Here is a 17,615-nt window from a genome sequence, read left to right as displayed (position 1 = left end):
TTTCCATTCATTCAACCAACCTCTCTTAAGCACCTGTTGGATGCTGGCCCTCTGGCACAAAAGGAAGGTGGGAAATCCAGACATACACACATTCAGAAAGGCACCCACACTAGAGGAGCTGGTATACAGACAAACATAACTAGCCGGTGGCCGGAAGCGGAGAGTAGGTGTGAAGATAAGGGTAGGGAGGCAAGTGTGTGGTTTTCTGTGCTGGTTTCTTTTGTAGTAAACTGAGAGTGAGCCTGCTGTGAGTAGACAGTCCTAGCCTTCAGGGCTGGTGTGTGTGTGTGTGTGTGTGTGTGTGTGTGTGTGTGTGTGTGTGTGTGTGTGTGTTAGCCTGTTAGAGAGAAGGAACTAGGAAACACTCCCTCCCCACCCATAGCTATGCTGGAGAGAGCCGTGAGTGCGTGATGTGGAAGTGGCCCTTTGACTAGAAAGCTCCATTGGGATGTCATTCTTCAGTAGACCGGAGTGAGCCCGTAGAAACATCCTTCATTAACCATGAGTGAAATTCCAAAAGGAAGATGGAAGGAGGGTCAAGGGACAGTCTCTTTTTTAGTTTCTCTGGTTCATCTCACCTTGAAATTCTTCCCTTGTTCACTGATGGGTAGCTTTCCATCCCAGGGAAGAACATGTGTAAGTAAATACCACCTAACTGGCCTCCAGAGCGCCATTGCTCCCTGGGGTCCCCACACAGCCCTCTGAAGTAGGCAGATAGGAGTGACTGGGCCCTGGGTAGCAAGCAGCATCTGGTCTACATTACACAGCACACACCGGGAAGGGATCAGGAGGCACTCATCCAGTTCGCTGCCTCTCTGGAAACCTGGGAGACCCCGGAAGGAAACCTCAGTTACAAAGGTATTTAACAGACAACAGCAGACCTGAGTGACTGAAACATGATCAAATCCATTCCTTCCCTGGGCTCGCGGTGCATGCATACTCAGCCCCTGAGAGGCCGAGACAGGAGCATCATGAGTGTAAACATGGCATGGCAACAAAAGAAGAAAACAGCATCCACCCACAAACAAACTTCTTTATTTCTTTCTCAGTTAAAACAAGTTAGAAGGGCGGGCACAGGGCACCTGCTGGTAACCCACCACTTAGAAGCTAGAAGCTGGAGGATCAGGAGTTCCAGGTCATCTTCTGCTGAATAGTGAGTTTGAGACCAGCCTGGACTACATAAAATCCCGCAGGAAAGAAACAGGAAAGAAAGGGAGGAGGGGAGTCAGAGACAGACAATTGGGGTTGATGTTACGGTGCATGAATGTAACAGAGAACCAGACTTTTATGATCTTGCTCTGCTGTGTGTAGTTTCCATGATAAAGTTGTCTCATGGCCTATGGTGGCTGCTTTTGTTCCAGTCATTATGTCTGCATCCCAGGCAATATAAAGGAGCACTCTGCTTTTAAAAGAAAATCTCCTGGATAGCTGTATTTAATACAGCTGACTACATCTCGTTTGTCAGAGCTGTTTGGTCCATAAGCAGTCAGCTCCGTGTGGCTCTTTAAGGCTTAGAATATGGTTGGTCAACATTGAGACACGCTTCAGGTGTGAAATATACACCAGAGTACAAAGACTGCATGGGAGTAAAAGAATACAATAACATTTCAATAGATTACAATAGGTTAAATAAGGTATAAAAGTATACTAGGCTATTACAGCTTAAATAAAATATATCAATAAAGTTAATTTGCTTCTTTTTACTTTCTTGTTGTTAGTTTTGTTTTGGTTTTGATTTTTTTTTTGTTTTGATTTTTTGAGACATGGTTTTTCTGTGTAGCCTTGGCTGTCTTGGAACTCACTTTGTAGACCAGGCTGGCCTCAAACTCACAGAGATCTGCTTGCCTCTGCCTCCTGAGTACTGGGATTAAAGGCGTGTGCCACCACTGCCTGTCTGTCTTTTTTTTTTTTTTTACTTAAAAAAAGATTAAAGATTTTTTTTTTAGTTATGTGTGTCTGCATGTGTGTATGTGCACTTGTGTGCAAGTGTCCACTGGGGCTAGAAGAGGGCTCCAGACACCTTGGAACTGGAGTGATAGGCAGTTGGAGTAGCAAGTGCTCTTAACAGCTGAGCCGTCTCTTCTGCTGTTTCTTCTTGTTTTGAGACAAGATCTTGATGTACAGACAGGGCTAGCTGTGAACTCCTGATCCCACCTTCATGTCTCAAGTGATAGGATAGCAAATGTGCACTAGCATGTCTGGCCGGCCTGCCTGCTTTCCTTCCTTCCTTCCTTCCTTCCTTCCTTCCTTCCTTCCTTCCTTCCTTCCTTCCTTCCTTCCTTTTTTGACAGTAACTCATGTAGCACAAGCTAGCTTTATATTTACTATGTAACTAAGGATGACTTTGAACTCCTGATATTCTTGCCTTTGCCTTCCAAGTTCTGGGATTATACTTATATACTATTACAACTGGCTAAAAAAAACCCTTTTTCTTTGTTTTTTGCAGTCTTGGGAATTGAACCCCGTGCCTTGTGCATGCTAGGCAAGTGTTCTACCACTGAGCTACGGCCCCCTCCTTTTTTTTTTTTTTTAAATGTGTATAGGTGTTTTGCTTGCGTATGTCTATCACATGCATGCAATGCCTGGGGAGGCCAGAAGAGGGTGCCAGGTCCCCTGTAACTGGAGTTACAGGTGGTTGCAAGTCACAATGTGCATGCCAGGAGTCAAACCTGAGTCCTCCAGAAGTTCAGCCAGTGCTCTTAGCTGCTGAGCCAGCTCTCCAGACACCCCAGTGCCCCTTTTAACCTAAAAAACATGACTACTTGAATTTTTTTTTTTTTTTGGGTTTTTCGAGACAGGGTTTCTCTGTGTAGCTTTGCGCCTCTCCTGGAACTCACTTGATAGCCCAGGCTGGCCTTGAATTCACAGAGATCCACCTGGCTCTGCCTCCCGAGTGCTGGGATTAAAGGCATGCGCCACCACCGCCCGGACAACTACTTGAAATTTTAAAATTACTTTTGATTTGTGTATGTGCTTAAAATTTATTATCATCGTAAATGGTATTTGTGGACTCATTTGTGGAAGGCAAAAAATAACTTTGTGAAGTAAGTTTTCTCCTTGCATCTATTATGGGCATCCTGGGGATCAAATTCAGGTTGCTAGCCTGCTGAGGCAAGAACCTTGATCTAATAAGCCATTTTGCCAGCCCTTGTGTGTGGGTTTTTTGTTTTTGTTTTTGTTGTTGTTTTTGGTTTGGGTTTTGTTTTTTTCGAGACAGAGTTTCTATGTGCACCAACCCTAGCTGTCCTGGAACTCGATTCGTAGACCAGGCCGGCCTCAAACTTACAGAGTTCTGCCTGCCTCTGCCTCCCAAGTGCTGGGATTAAAGGCATGCCCCACTATCACCTGACCCCTTGTGTGGTTTTAAAAAATATTTATGCTGAGCATTGTGGCACATGCTTTTAATTCCAGCACTCAGGAGGCAGAGGCAGACGGATCTTTGTGAGTTCAAGGCCAGCCTGGTCTACATACATAGAGCGTTCCAGGCAAGCCTGGGCTACGCAGTGAGGCCCTGCTCAGTGGGTTAGGTACTTGCTGTATAAGCATGGCTTGAGTTTGACCCCCAAGCCCGGGTAAAGTCTGGCCGTGGTCACACACACCTGTAATCCCAGTTCAGGAGTGGATGAGACAGGAGGCTCCTTAGAACACTCTGGCCAGCTCGTCTCAGAATTGATAAATTCTGGGTTCAGTGAGAAACCCTGTCTGAAAAAACTACTACTACTGCTGCTGCTACTGCTAATAATAATAATAATGAGAAGAAAGTAGAAAGTGGTTGACAACGACACTGACAACATGGCCTCCACATGCAGACACACACACATGTGTACACACACGTTAACACACAGGAACGTGTACACACAGATACGTTAGTGTAGTCAGAATCTAGCTGGGGTTGGGGTAGGCTGATTCAGTGGAGTGGAAAGGCATCTCCGATTGAAGATTGACTTGCACACACACCATGGAGGACCCCAGAGCCCCAGGATGAGGGCTGCACTGTCTGGGGAAGGTACATGGAGGAGGACCACCCATGACACCTACCTAGCCAGGCTTTTGAGGTGGCCACTAGCGGAGTGTGGGTGAACTGGGGTGGCCGTGTTTTTGATCTCTTCTCCCTGTGACTCTCCAGGGCGGTGTACTCAGCCTTCAGCATGGAGCTGGCCTCGCGTGGCTTTGTGGTGGCTGTGGTGGAGCACAGGTGAGAAGGTACCCGGTGAACTGCAGTCAGCTGGTTACCTGTAGAGAGCCAGGGCATAGGCTAGTCCCCATCGACGCATTATGCTCTGTTAGTTTGTGGGCATCAGACCGCCCCCACAGGCAAGCATTCTGTCACTGAGCTACATGTATTATTTCTAATAACCATGCAAAGCAGTTATGATACCCATTTAAAGAGTAGAACACCGGGCTGGAGAGATGGCTCAGCGGTTAAGAGCACTGGCTGCTCTTCCAGAGGTCCTGAGTTCAATTCCCAACATCCACACGGTGACTCACAACCATCTGTAATGAGATCTCATGCCCTCTTCTGGTGTACAGACAGGACACTGTTACATAATAAATAAATAAATCTTAAAAAAAAAAAAGAGTAGAACACCAAGGTTTAAAGATGTTCAATAGCTGGCTGAAAGTGACCCAGCTGACTCTGGGCTCAAACCCAGGCCTGTCCCCAGTTTTTTTCTGCTCTCCTTCACATACCCCTGGTCTCCTTACCTGCCAGCCAGGCAGAGAGCCTGTGTATCATGGTTGGAAGGGAGGTGTGAGTAAAGGGGAGAAATAAGCTCACCGCTGTCTTCTGGCTTTCTCTCTGAATGTGTGTGTGGTTCAGGGACCAGTCAGCTTCGACCACCTACTTCTGCAAGCAGACCCCACAAGAGAGCCAGCCCACTGAATCCCTGGAGGAGGAATGGATCCCTTTCCGTCGAATCAAGGAAGGGGAGAAGGAATTCCACGTTAGGAATCCCCAGGTAGGCTTGTGCCTGTTGGCATAGTCACGGTACCATGATCAGAATGGCAAGGTAGATTCATGCCCACTGGCGTGGTTGATCCCAAAGATGGAAGGAGAAAGACCACCGACCCAAATCATCACGGCCAGATTAAAGCAAGCCATTAACTAAAGCAAGCCATTAACTAAAGCAAGCCATTAACTAAAGCAAGCCATTAACTAAAGCAAGCCATTAACTAAAGCAAGCTTTTTCATTCCTGTACACGGGCTGCCTCCCCCTGAGGCAGGGTTCAAGAGATTAGCCTTAGATGTGAGGAAGACAAGGCTTTTGTAGCTCACGGGTAGGGGGTTTCTAATTTCTCAATTTCAAGCTAGTTGGGGTTACAGGAGCAGAACATAGGCGTAAGAAGTTAGTCCCTTCTGAAACAAAGACTTGGTTCAAGGTGGGCATACCAAGGTCGTCGTAGTCATAACAAGGTGTCACAGGTGGCCATTTAACCTTCTGAAGCAAAGACAAGGTTGCAGAATGGTTATAAATAACTTTTTGGAACAAAGACACGATGGCCGTTTCCTGGATCAGGCGGTACAGAACCATTTGTAGTGCAGGTCACAGGTAGGGCATAGCCCAGTCCTTGAGAAACAGAGGTTTAATCACAAACAGGAATAAACCCAGTTTGTCTTTACTATAAGATGGCTTTTAAGCCGAAGATGGAGGCAGGCTGGTTCTGCAGCACATCGTGATTCTAGTCATCTTTCCTCTCTCCAGCAAAATACCCGAAATAATCACCTTACACAAGAGCAGCGTTTTTAGTCCTTAGTTCTGAAAGTGGCAGCCAAGGTCAGGTGGACCTATTGCTTTGGGCCTCCGGTGAGGGTCCCATATGGCAGGGAAGGCAGGGTAGGGTAGTGGTATCCCACCACCCCTTTTCAGGGCAGGTCTTCAATGACTTAAAGACCTCCCACTGGGCCCCAGCTTCTCAAGACTCCACCTTCCAATAGCATCCCCATAGGGACCAGGCCATTAGCATGGACCTGCAGTCAGCCACAAGCAACTTTTAGCCAACTTTCTCTCTCAAAAGCCTCGGCATGGTGGGTCTGAGCTCACCACATCCGTGGGAATGAGTAAGGTATGAATCACAGGGCTCTTGAGGTTAACGGAGAGCCTACTTAGGTGGCTGGGGAGCTGATTGGCTCCCGTGGGTAGGAGATAGAAAGTGAGACCTCTGGAACTTGCTCTCAGAGGGGACAGGTGCATCCCCGTCTCTGCGTGACTCCCGTCTGCAGGCTAGCTTTCTTTCTGAGAGGCTGCCAGCTCTGACTGCTGATAGTTAGCCATCAGCAGAGCACTAGACTCTGGGTGTTGTTCCCTGGTCCTCCATCTCAGAGCCAAGCTCAAGTTTGAAAATTCCTATAAAGGATTCCTAGCCTGCAGAGAAGAGGCAAAAGGAAAATTGCCACCAAAAAGTCCATTGTGTGGTTGTTGGGGGTAGGTCGGGGTAGGGGCAGTCCTTAAAAGGCCGGGTTGATGGGAGAAGGGGTGGCAGACAAAAGCAGCAGACTGCTGTAAGTGGGTTTGAGAATACGAACACTGACAGTCCGCTCTGTTGGCAAATGATCTCATGAACATCGTCTGATATGGCCATTCTGATGGCCCTGCGGGTGGGCAAGAGGACGCTGAACTCCTAGGTCCGCTCTCGATGCTGTTGGGCATGCCTGTGTGAGCTGCAAGGGGCCTGCAGGGTTTGCTGAGATGCAGTGGGCAGACTCCCACTCCTGCTGAGTGGTTGTGGGATGCTCCAGCAGACCGGCTGTGTTTCAGGTGCATCAGCGAGTGAGAGAGTGTATGAGGGTGCTGCGGATCCTGCAGGATGCCTCGGCTGGGAAGACTGTCCTCAATGTCTTCCCCGGTGGATTGGACCTGATGACCTTGAAGGTATGGCAGCAGTTGGGATGACCCAGCGCTACACATTCCTCACAGTCTTGCTGGCTCATACAGCCGCCAGGAGCACCGGGTGACTTCAGGCTGCTACAGTGGGATCCAGGGTCTCAGACCTGTCAGCTCTGCATTTTTAAATCCCCTCTGTAGGCTCAGTTTCCCTCTGCGTGTGTGGCCTTCATTCTCACCAGATTCCCAGCAAGAAAAGTAGTTGCTAGCAACCCAGGCCTGTGCCTGAGCAGCCCCGGAATCCATACACTAGGCAACAGAGGGGCATGGGTGTATGCTAATACATTAGACCAACAGAAGGGCATGGACAGGGCAGTACCTAAGAGCTTTTATAGATGTCCTTGGAAGTTAGACTTTTAAATATATATATGGTTTATTATTTTTATTATTTTAGGTTATATGTTAGTGTGTGTATCTTTATGTGGATGTGTACACATAAGCATGGTGCCTGCAGAGGCCAGAGGTATGGACTCCCCTGGAGCTGGAGTCACAGGCAGTTGTGAGAAGCATGACCTGGGTGCTGGAAGTCGAATCCAGGTCCTCTGCAAGAGCAGCCAGTGCTCTTAACCAAACTTCCAGATTTGGAAGTTAGACTTTCGCTCATGCTGTTAGCTAGGACTGTCACATGGAACTGCAAAGAAATGGTCTAGCTGTGTGTCTGGGGACAGATTTAGTGAGCGGCCAGCTGTCTCTTTCCAAGTGATGTCAAGAGCAGCCATTGGGAAGGACAGCAACCCCCTCTGTACTAATACTGCTCCACAGAGACACTCTCGGCAGGAGCGCCTGTGGGGAGAGGGATGCGTGCACACTCCTGTTTACTTGTCTGTTCAGTGATAGTTCTGCCAGGACACTGAAGAAACTGTCACTGATTGGGAGCAGGAAGCAAGCAGCTGGTGGAAAGGAAACTGGATGGGAGACTTCTCTACAAACCTGATTTTGGAGGCTTATGAATAGTCACTTCTGTTTTAAAACCTAAAGCGCCCATCCCCTGGGTGCTTCTCTCAGCCAAGAGGGAGAATGGATGCCCACCCTGGGCTAGATGTTGAGGAGAGCAGGGCTTCTGAACAGAGTGGCACATGAAGCCTGGGGAGATTTCCCTAGCCCCTTAGCAGGCATGGCGGTGCCTTTTTATAGAACCATACCCCGAAGGCTTCTGGGAACAACCCGAAATAGACACTTATGGAGCTGTCAGAGCACACCAACCCTCCCTGGGCTGTGGATAAAAATCAGGACAGACGCACAGAGGAAGTAGGGCCTGACTTGCTTTCTGCATAAGCAATCCTCACTCCAGAAAAAAATGGAGCCAGCGACAGTTCGCTGCGCTCCCCTCTGTGTGCTCTGCGCTGACCTCGAGGAACTTGTGAGGCAGGAACTGGGGACCAGCGGTTCTCAACCTTTCTAACGCTGTGATCCTTGAATCCAGTTCCTCGTGTTGTGGTGACCCCCAGCCATAAAATGATTTCATTGCTACCTCGTAACTGTGGTTTTGCTATTGTTATGAATCGTAAATGTTTTTGGAGATAGAAGTTTGTCAGAATGGTCCCCACAGGTTGAGAAGCGCTGCTGTAGAGGATGAAGGGGCTGCTCCTCAGCATGCCTTTAGATGAGCTGGTGGAGGCCTGGCAACTTCTGTCTGTTCGGGTACCCACAGACATTGGAATGCCTCCCCTCAGCAGATACTAGTATTAGCAGAGGATTCCAAAAGTTAAGATGAACCAGTGTGGTGGCACACACCTTTAATCCTAGCACTTGGAGGCAGAGGGAGAGGGATCTCTGAGAGTTCGAGGCCAGCCTGGTCTACAGAGTGAGTTATACAGGCTAGTGAGAAATACATAGTGAGACCCTGTCTCAAAATAAAAACAAAAAGTCCAGATGAAAAACAGTCCCCTGAAGGTTGTTCACGCCAAAGATCAGCTCTCCAGGCGACAGAAAGTCCTCTTCTTCTCTTTGCTGTGCTGGGTATTAAACCCTCAGCTCTTTTGTGCCAGACATGCTCTGTGCCAATGAGATTCATTTTTTTTTTTTTTTTTATGGTGACAGTGTCTCACTGTATAGCCCAGGCTGGGCCTGAACTTGCCATCATTGTGTCTCAGAATTAAGCTAGGATCACAGCGGTATGCCATCCTGCCCCGGCCAGAGGCTCAAATGGTGCAGTTTTGGCTGGCGTCGTACCCGCACTTCACTCTCTTACAGTTACTTCTCTGTGAGTGTCTGCTCGGCTGAGTTCTCTGTCTCCCTCAGGACGGCATCGACAGGAGCCGGGTGGCTGTGATGGGACATTCGTTTGGAGGAGCTACAGCTGTTCTTGCCCTGGCCCAGGAAGTCCAGTTTCGGTGAGTACCGGTGATGCTTTTGTCATCAAGCTTCACACACCATTCATTCATTCACTCACTAACTCATTCACTCATTCATTCATTCAGCAGAAATGTGTTATACAAGGGTCGTGTTCTGGTCACTGTTTGATGTGCTGGGGATTCAGTGATCAGCAAAACAAGGTCTGACTTGAGAGATTATGTTGTTGGGGGAGGAAAGCAACTAGCAAATTCTTAGCACTTAAGTACAATAAAGAAAACAAACAGGCCAAGAGACGTAATGTACGTACCTGTATCTCTGTGCTCTGGAGGCTGAGGCAGGAGGATCACAGAGTTCAAGGCAAGATTAAACTAGACCCTGTCTTAAAAAATAAAATAAGCCGGGCGGTGGTGGCGCACACCTTTAATCCCAACACTCAGGAGGCAGAGCCAGGCGGATCTCTGTGAGTTCGAGGCCAGCCTGGGCTACCAAGTGTGTTCCAGGAGAGAGAGGCGCAAAGCTACACAGAGAAACCCTGTCTCGAAAAACCAAAAAAAAATAAAATAAAAATAAAAAATAAAAAAATAAAATGAGACCACCATTAAAGGATTTTAAGCAGCGCACAATCAATCTTAGATTTTTAAAAAGCTTCCTGGCTGCTGTATGATGTAGCAGACAAGCTTGAAGGCTAGGTGGATGTGGTCCAAGTCAGAGCAGAACTGAGAGAGGATGAGTTTGCATGAGGGATTCAGAGGATGGGGAGCAGGGATGGAGTCAGATGCACTTGAGTGGTCCAGCCTTAGTGATGTACAAGAGCAGGGAAAAGGAAGCAGAGACTTTCTGGTTGTACCTGTCATTACAGTAGATGGTGACCATCCCCTGCTGAAATGGAGAAGATGGAGTGGGTGTGCCTCTGACTCATGGTGCCACAGTTTTGCCCTTGGTACCAGGGAAGTTTGTAGGGTTCTCTGTCACGTGGGTTCTGGGCTCATGTAGCAGCTGTGCATCAGAGCTCTGAGCTGTAGTTTCGATACCTTCCAAGTCTCTCGCTCTCCTCCCCTGCTGTCCTCGGAGCTCCTGGGATGTATGACCTTTCTCATTGATCTCTGCATCCAGAAGGCTAAGGCTGCAGCAGCCACTCAGCGAATATTGGATGAACTGAGTGATTAAATGAATGAGGTGACATTCTGCAGAACTGGAGTGCATCACCTGAGGGTAGATCCTGAGAAGGACATCTGACCCTTGCTCTGAGGGAGTATAAATTCTAAAAGGCTCTTTGGGGACAGGTAAAGGGACTCCTATGTAAGATCAGAGTAGGTGGGTGTGGGTCCTAGTACCCAGTCCTTGGCTTTCTGAGTCCGCAGCCCATTGGAGAGAAGAGTCCCATTCAGTCCCCCTCCACCCTAAGTATTCTTGCCTGAGTTCCTTAGTGGCAGCTCCAAATGTCTGCTTTATCCCAGGTGTGCTGTGGCCCTGGATGCTTGGATGTTCCCTCTGGAACATGACTTTTACCCCAAGGCCCGGGGTCCTGTGTTCTTCATCAATGCTGAGAAATTCCAGACAGTGGAAAGCATCAACCTGATGAAGAAGATATGTGCCCAGCATGAGCAGTCCAGGATTGTGACTGTCCTGTAAGTATGCCCCAAAGCACAACCCCAGTGTCCTATTCATCTTTTAGCCAGCTGGGACTCCCTTCATTTCTTCTAGGTTATCCAGAACTTTCTATGTATTCACAGAACATCTGAATATTGCCAGAATCCCTATGTCATAATTCCTCTAGGGTTTCATATGTCTGTCTTCTCTGCTCAGCCCCACCCACAGAGATTTCTTTAACAGTTTGTGCAGCTGCACAGTAGGATTTACTTAGTAATTTCTGGAAAATGGGTGTGTTGGACCTGGGCGGATTCCAGACCTCCCTGGCCTTCTATGGGAGTTTTACTGTGTTTTGAAGATTATGGCTAGAGTAGGCTTTGACAGTTTGAGGAGGGGGGTTGTAGAATTTCCATGGATATCCAGTTCACAGAGGTTAACCTAACATAGGCCTCCTTCTAAAAGTCATTCCTGCAAGCTGAGCCTGTTGATGCATGCTTGTAATCCCAGCACATAGGAAGCTGAGGCAGGGGGATGGAAAGTTCAAGGCCAACTTGGGTATCAACATGAGACCCAGCCCAAGCCCACTTAGATGCTGGCCAGATAAACCACATTCTCTTCACCTCTCACTGCTCTGCGGTCACTGTATTTCTGTGGGAGCTGTTTCCCCCAGAGCAGCAGGCTTGGATGGATGGATGGATGGATGGATGGATGGATAGATGGAAGGGTGGATGGATGGATAGATGGATAGAAGGAAGGAAGGATGGATGGATGGATGGATGGATGGATGGATGGATGGATGGAAGGGTGGATGGATGGATAGATGGATAGAAGGAAGGAAGGATGGATGGATGGATGGATGGATGGATGGATGGATGGAAGGAAGGGTGGATGGATGGATATACGGATGCATGACAACCAAAGGGCTTAATCTACAACTCAATTTTCTGTGCCCCCTCTTCTGTGATTATTTAACTAAAAGCAGATGTTTCCTCTCCCTGTTGACTATATGGCACAGTTCTGGGCTTTGGGGTCACGGGACAAAAGCTGTGACGTAACAGGAACAGCAGGTGCTGGGAACCTTACCTCCCTCTCCCAGCTCCCCTCTAACAAGTTCACCCTCCTGTCGGGGACCAGCCCCGACCTGTTGAAGGGCTCTTGAATGGAGGAGTGAGGAATTGAGAAATATTAGGAAGAAATGTAGACGTAGACGAAGAAAAAGACAGAGACACAGAATAGTTCAGGAGGGTCCTGGGTCAATACCCAGTCGCCCGAGTTTATTCATGATGGACTTTTTATACATCAGCAAGGGGAGAGGCAAAAGACCTCCCCCTTTCAAGGTTGAGGTATAAAGTACCAAGTGTAGACCCTTCAAAACACCTGATAACCATACCTTTGGCCAAATCATCCTATTATGCAGCCTTGCTGGGCAAAGGAAGCTCAGACTGTCTGACCTTGAGTAAAGCCTTACTAGGGAGCCTCCGTGGGCCCCCTCCCCCTCCTTCCCGGTATTGTCAGGCATGGTGATCTAAATGTTGAGCCAGATGCAGCCAGACACACCTTGGTTCAAATCCTAGCTCTGTCCAGTGTCACCTCTTTCCTCCTCAGACTATCACTTGACAAAGTACTTCTCCGACAAGGTTGCTGCAAGAGTTACACACGACACACGGGCAGCACCTTGCACAGAGCAGGCACACCCGTGTGCCTGGCCTCCACCCTCCTACCGGCTCTTTCTTTCTCTCTAGCGGAGCTGTTCATCGGAGTCAAACTGACTTTGCTTTCGTGACTGGCAACCTGATTGCTAAATTCTTTTCCAATCACTCCCGTGGGACCTTGGACCCTTATGAAGGTCAGGAGATTATGGTGCAGGCCATATTGGCGTTCCTGCAGAAGCACCTTGGTAAGGAGACATCTGGGGTTTGTGGAGCACACGTGGGGTCCCCTGGGTCTCCTGCAGCACCCTGTTCTGTCCTGACATGACAAGGACCCAGGAGATCCATGGCAAACGGAAGCCTGACTGAAGAGCAGCACAGAAAATCATTTACTGAAGGTCTGCCCATCTAGGCCCTGACTTCCTAGAGAATGGCCTTGGCCTGGTCACCTCGCCTTTCTGGGTCCTGGCTTCCTCACGGTGACAGCACTTGTGCCTCTCTTTACTCTACCACCTTGATCCCCAAAATTACCATCACTTGTGCATTGTGGGGTCTTTATGATAATAACTGGGCAAAAAAAAAAGTTTTTTTTTTAAGAAACCAAGCATGGAAGGATTATGACCAATATCATAAGTCACAGACCAGCTAAATGGCTGAGCCTTTTGAGGTCCCTGGTGTTCTCTCTACCCAGTGTCTTCTCTGATGGACAAGCAAGCTGGCTTTTCCACTGGGAGTTAGGATGCTTGAAGTGATTGTCTAGGGGCTGGCGAGATGGCTTTGTGGGTAAATGGTGCTTGTGGCATTAGCCTGATGACCTGAGTTCAATCCCTGGAACCCACAGAAAGGTGGAAGGAGAGAACTGACTCCACAGAGTTGTCTTCTGACTGCACACACTCACTGTGGCATGTGCACATGCGCACACACACACACACACACACACACACACACACACACACACACACTGCAAAAAGGAGTTGACAGGCAAATCAAACTTTTTTGGGCCTCAAAGACTAGAGTTTTAGTTTACCTCAAGGGGGAAAAAAGTGAGCTAGGCAGTGGTGGTGCACACCTTTAATCCCAGCACTTGGGAGGCGGAGGCAGGTGGAGTTCCAGGACAGCCAGGGCTACACAAAGAAAACCTGTCTCAAAGAAAAGAAAAAGAAAAAGAAGAAAAGGGAAAACCTGGAAGTTTGTTTCTGAGGTATACCTGGGCCCAGTGGCTGACAGTCAAGGGAGCCGAGGTCATGTGCAGGGTGGGTGTGTTTTTTCCTCTGCCCCTCAGGCTCGGTGTGTGTCTTCGTGTTTCCTTGTCTTCTTCAGCTCTCACATTCTTCTGTGCTCTTCTTTTCTGCCCTGAAGTGTCTGTCTGGTCAGTCTCTACTTCCTCAGAACTGGCTTAGTTTATACCACTGGTACCTGATTCTCTCTCTCTGTCTCTCTCTCTCTCTCTCTCTGTCTCTCTCTCTCTCTCTCTCTCTCTCTCTCTCTCTCTCTCTCTCTCTCTCTCTCTCTCTCTCTCTCTCTCTCGTGTGGGTTCACGGCTTTCCTCTTCAGCTGTATTTGGGGGCGGTAAACTTTGGGGGTAGTGACTTCATTTTATTTGCTTATGTGTTTACTATGATTATTTCTTGACACCAGATCCCAAGAGGGGGACTTGGCTGTGTCCGCTCATCTTTGCCTACCAACACATTGTGGGTCACTGTCCAGCCCCAGCCTGGAGCTTTCACGATCATATGTCCCTTCCAGTACCGTCAGCATGGACAGGAAGCACCAGGAGCCTCAGGAAGCTGACCCCTCACTAGTCAGCTTTCATCAGGAGGCAGCCAGGCTTGCCGGGACCAACCTAACAGCAAGATCTGATACCTTATCCCCCCACACACACATACACCTCACCCCCATATACACACATACACACACACATACACCTTACCCCCATACATACACATACACACACACACACACACATACACCTCACCCCCATACACACATACACACACACATACACCTTACCCCCATACATACACATACACACACACACACACACATACACCTCACCCCCATACACACACACACACTCTTGCCTGGACCATTAAGGTTTGAACTGTAATCTAACAGCAAGATCTGATACTTTATCACACACACACACACACCCACACGGTTGCTCTGGTTATCCCAAGAGCTGACCAGAGAAGGCTCAGATAGCATGTGGCAGCTCTTTAGATATTTGTGGTCTAATGTCCTCTGTTCATTAAGCTAATGGCCATCGGACCTGCAGTAATTCCCTGTTCAATTCCCCCATGCAGTCTATTATGGCCTTCCTTTGGGTGCAGTTTGTCAGGGCCTCTATTAAAGAGAGGTGCCCTGACTGGAACACACTACACCAGATGTGGTCTGGCCAGCACCTGGCCCAGCAGGCCTCTCCCCTCTGTGCTCTGGACATGGGTCTTCCCCTGAATAGCCGGGATACATTCATGTTTCCCCAATGTATGCAACCCAGTTGGTTTGGATTGTGCTTATGTTTAAAATATGCCGGCTCTATTAAGAACACATTGCTACTCTGAGCCAGATTTGTATTTTTGTTTGTATTTGCTCATTTCACCTTGCAAATTATGAGCAGAGAACTACTCCAACCTGAGTTACTTGCAGGGGGCTCACAGAGACATGCCTTTTCTCCTGGACCCACCTCCCAAGACTTGAGTGGTTCCTGCTCCCTGGTCCTCAGCCCACACCTCCTGTTTCCCCTAGGCACATGCCATTATAGGAGCCCAAGATTAAAGATGCCAGGGCATGCTAGGAGTGAGGGCGGCACACACTTTAATCCCAGCACTCAGGAGGCAGAGGCAGGCGGATCTCGGTGAGTTTGAGGCCAGTCTGGTGTACAGAGTGAGTTATAGGTCACTAGGACTACATGGTAAGACTCTGTCTCAAAGAAAAAAGTTGGAAGGTGACAGGGGAGTCCACAGTGTTGTGACGAGCTCCCTTTAGTAGCAGAGACAGTCAAAGGGAGAGGCCAGGAGGAGGTGGAAGGCTGGAGTCCTTGACTGGAGGAAGGTTGCTGGGGATTTAGTCTGCTTATGCCAAGGGCACTGATGTCACCAGTACTTCTCATACTCAGTACTCTAGATTTGTTATCTATCGTGGTTGATTCTGGAGATGGCCCTTTCCAGTAGTTTTGTTGTTTTTAATTTATTAGCTTCATTTTTTTTTCAGATGAATATATATATGTATATATATGTATGTGTGTGTGTGTGTATATATATATATATATATAAAAGCTTAGAAAATGTCAGTACTCTGTAATTTGTTCAAGGTTATCTGGTTCTGGTGGCAGTGCCAGCGTTCAGCCCCCCCAGCCCGTGCCCCTTTGTTGGTGTGCCGCGGTGTCATGATATACAACCGTGTCTTTGACTGCAGGCACACAGTGGCTGCCTAGGAGGACCCAGGGGATAGAGCTGACCGGAGGGAAGGGAGAGCACAACCAGGAAGCAGCTGCCTAGACAAGGCGACGCTGGCTTTGGTCTTGACTGATGAAGAGGGGCCATGGGAGGGAAGGGCCAGGGGTCTTCTAAGACAGAAGGCCTGCTAGTGTGGGTAGTTCCCACACATCCCAAGCTCAGGACAGGGAGCTGTTGAAGGGGGAGGTGGAGAAGTGGCCGAAGTCAGAAGCAGCCGCCATAGGTTTGCGGAAGCGAGTTGGGATCTGACTCCTCAGTCTGGGAGGAGCCTGCGGTAGGTTCTTGGCGGGAGGATGGCCTGGTTGGACAGGCTTGCAGTCTGGCTACGTGTAGAGGATGCGTGAGGCGGAGAGTTGAGAACCAAGAGTGTGGCTAGCATGGAGGCTCTGGTGGTAACCCAGGTGAGGAGAGAGAAAGCAGAGTCTGAGTGAAGACGCTGTATCGTCACCAACTGGCTTCACAGAGAAAGGAAGCTTGGGGTACCTTGTCACCGCCCAACTGAAATGGGCCAGAGGTGGATCAGCAGCCCCCCTCAGCTCCTGACGCCACCAGAGCACAGCGATGCTGCTTCCCAGTGAAATCCTCCTTCCTTCCTGATAACTACCCATGCCTCCTCTTCCTCCTCTGCCCCTCCCCTGCCCTCCTGGAAGATCACACACCTCCTCTTCCTCCCCACACCTCCAGCACCTCTTCACTCAGTCTGTCTCTTGCTCAATGACTCTGCCTCCCACTTGGCTCAAATGGAAGCCACCATGCTTCCATAGCCTCTCCAGGCCTGCCTGGGTAGACCAGCTGCCCTGACTCCTGGGTCTCCCTCCTAGGCTGCCTGGGAGGCTGTCACATCCAGTCCTTTTGGTGCCCCAGGTGCCCCCCTGTCTAGGATGCCCCGTCGTGGAAGCGGACCTGGCTCTACAGGGGTGTACCTAACCCTCCTTCCTGTTTGTACCCATTCAGACCTGAAGGAGCACTACGATCAATGGAGCAGCTTCGTCGAGGGCATCGGGCCGGCGCTCATCCGAGGGGCCCCACACCATCTGTCCAGTCTGTAGGCACAACCGGCCATGTGTAGGTCGCTTGAGCTACGTGTCCACATAGGAGCTGCCCAGGGATACTTGTAACCTAGTGGCGGGATCCTTTTTCTCAGATTGAGGGTATATAATCAGAGTGCTGATTGGGCAGCTGGGCCCTTTGCTCTTGGAATCGTTGATCTTAAACACACCTCAGAGCAGAATCGGATCACTGGCTGATTGGGAAGCTGAATTGGTTTTAATCTTTTTTTTTTTTTTTTTTTTTTTTAAGTCAAGGACTCATATCCCAGACTGGCTTTGAACTTCCTGTGCGAGGAAGATCTTTCTTCTGAGTGACAGACATTGCCACTGTGTCTGGTCGTTGTTCAGTGCTGGGGATCAAGCCTGACTTGAGTTAATCACTATGAAGTGCTTAGGTGCTGAGGACCTGTTCCTGATGACAGGGGTCCCCACCTCTGTCCAGGTCCTGTTAGCCTTAAATAAGAACAGTGTCTACCTGCTCAGGCCATTTCCATGTCCCAGCCATGCAGTTATCATGTGGAATCCGTAGCAATAGATGCCATTGTTGCTGCACTCCCACACTCCACACACCCCACCACTGCTGCCACACACACCCCTACAGCCCCACAACCCCACAGCTTCACACCCCCTCACCCCCCACTGCCTCACACCCCCACAGCCTCATACCCCCACATCCCCCACTGCCTCATACCCCCT

General features: G+C 49.1%; 1 protein-coding gene across 5 annotated transcripts in view; it reads left to right on the top strand.

Moving 5' to 3' along the window:
* Pafah2 (platelet activating factor acetylhydrolase 2) overlaps positions 1–17,165 on the top strand; it is a 30,366-nt gene extending 13,201 nt beyond the window's left edge. For all 5 annotated transcript variants that reach the window (XM_052717013.1, XM_052717016.1, XM_052717017.1 and 2 more), the window contains 7 exons: positions 4,127–4,195; positions 4,820–4,958; positions 6,756–6,869; positions 9,123–9,214; positions 10,634–10,804; positions 12,509–12,663; positions 16,825–17,165. In XM_052717013.1, coding sequence (XP_052572973.1) covers positions 4,127–4,195; positions 4,820–4,958; positions 6,756–6,869; positions 9,123–9,214; positions 10,634–10,804; positions 12,509–12,663; positions 16,825–16,919 — 835 coding nt within the window. In that variant the 3' untranslated portion in view covers positions 16,920–17,165. The remainder of the gene's footprint in view (positions 1–4,126; positions 4,196–4,819; positions 4,959–6,755; positions 6,870–9,122; positions 9,215–10,633; positions 10,805–12,508; positions 12,664–16,824) is intronic.
* Positions 17,166–17,615: the final 450 nt, after the last annotated feature.

Source organism: Peromyscus californicus, unplaced genomic scaffold (genome assembly GCF_007827085.1).
Source record: "Peromyscus californicus insignis strain IS unplaced genomic scaffold, ASM782708v3 Scaffold_5__1_contigs__length_169319896, whole genome shotgun sequence".
In the NCBI taxonomy this organism is placed as follows: Eukaryota; Metazoa; Chordata; class Mammalia; order Rodentia; family Cricetidae; genus Peromyscus; species Peromyscus californicus.
This window is presented reverse-complemented; position numbering and strand designations above follow the sequence as displayed.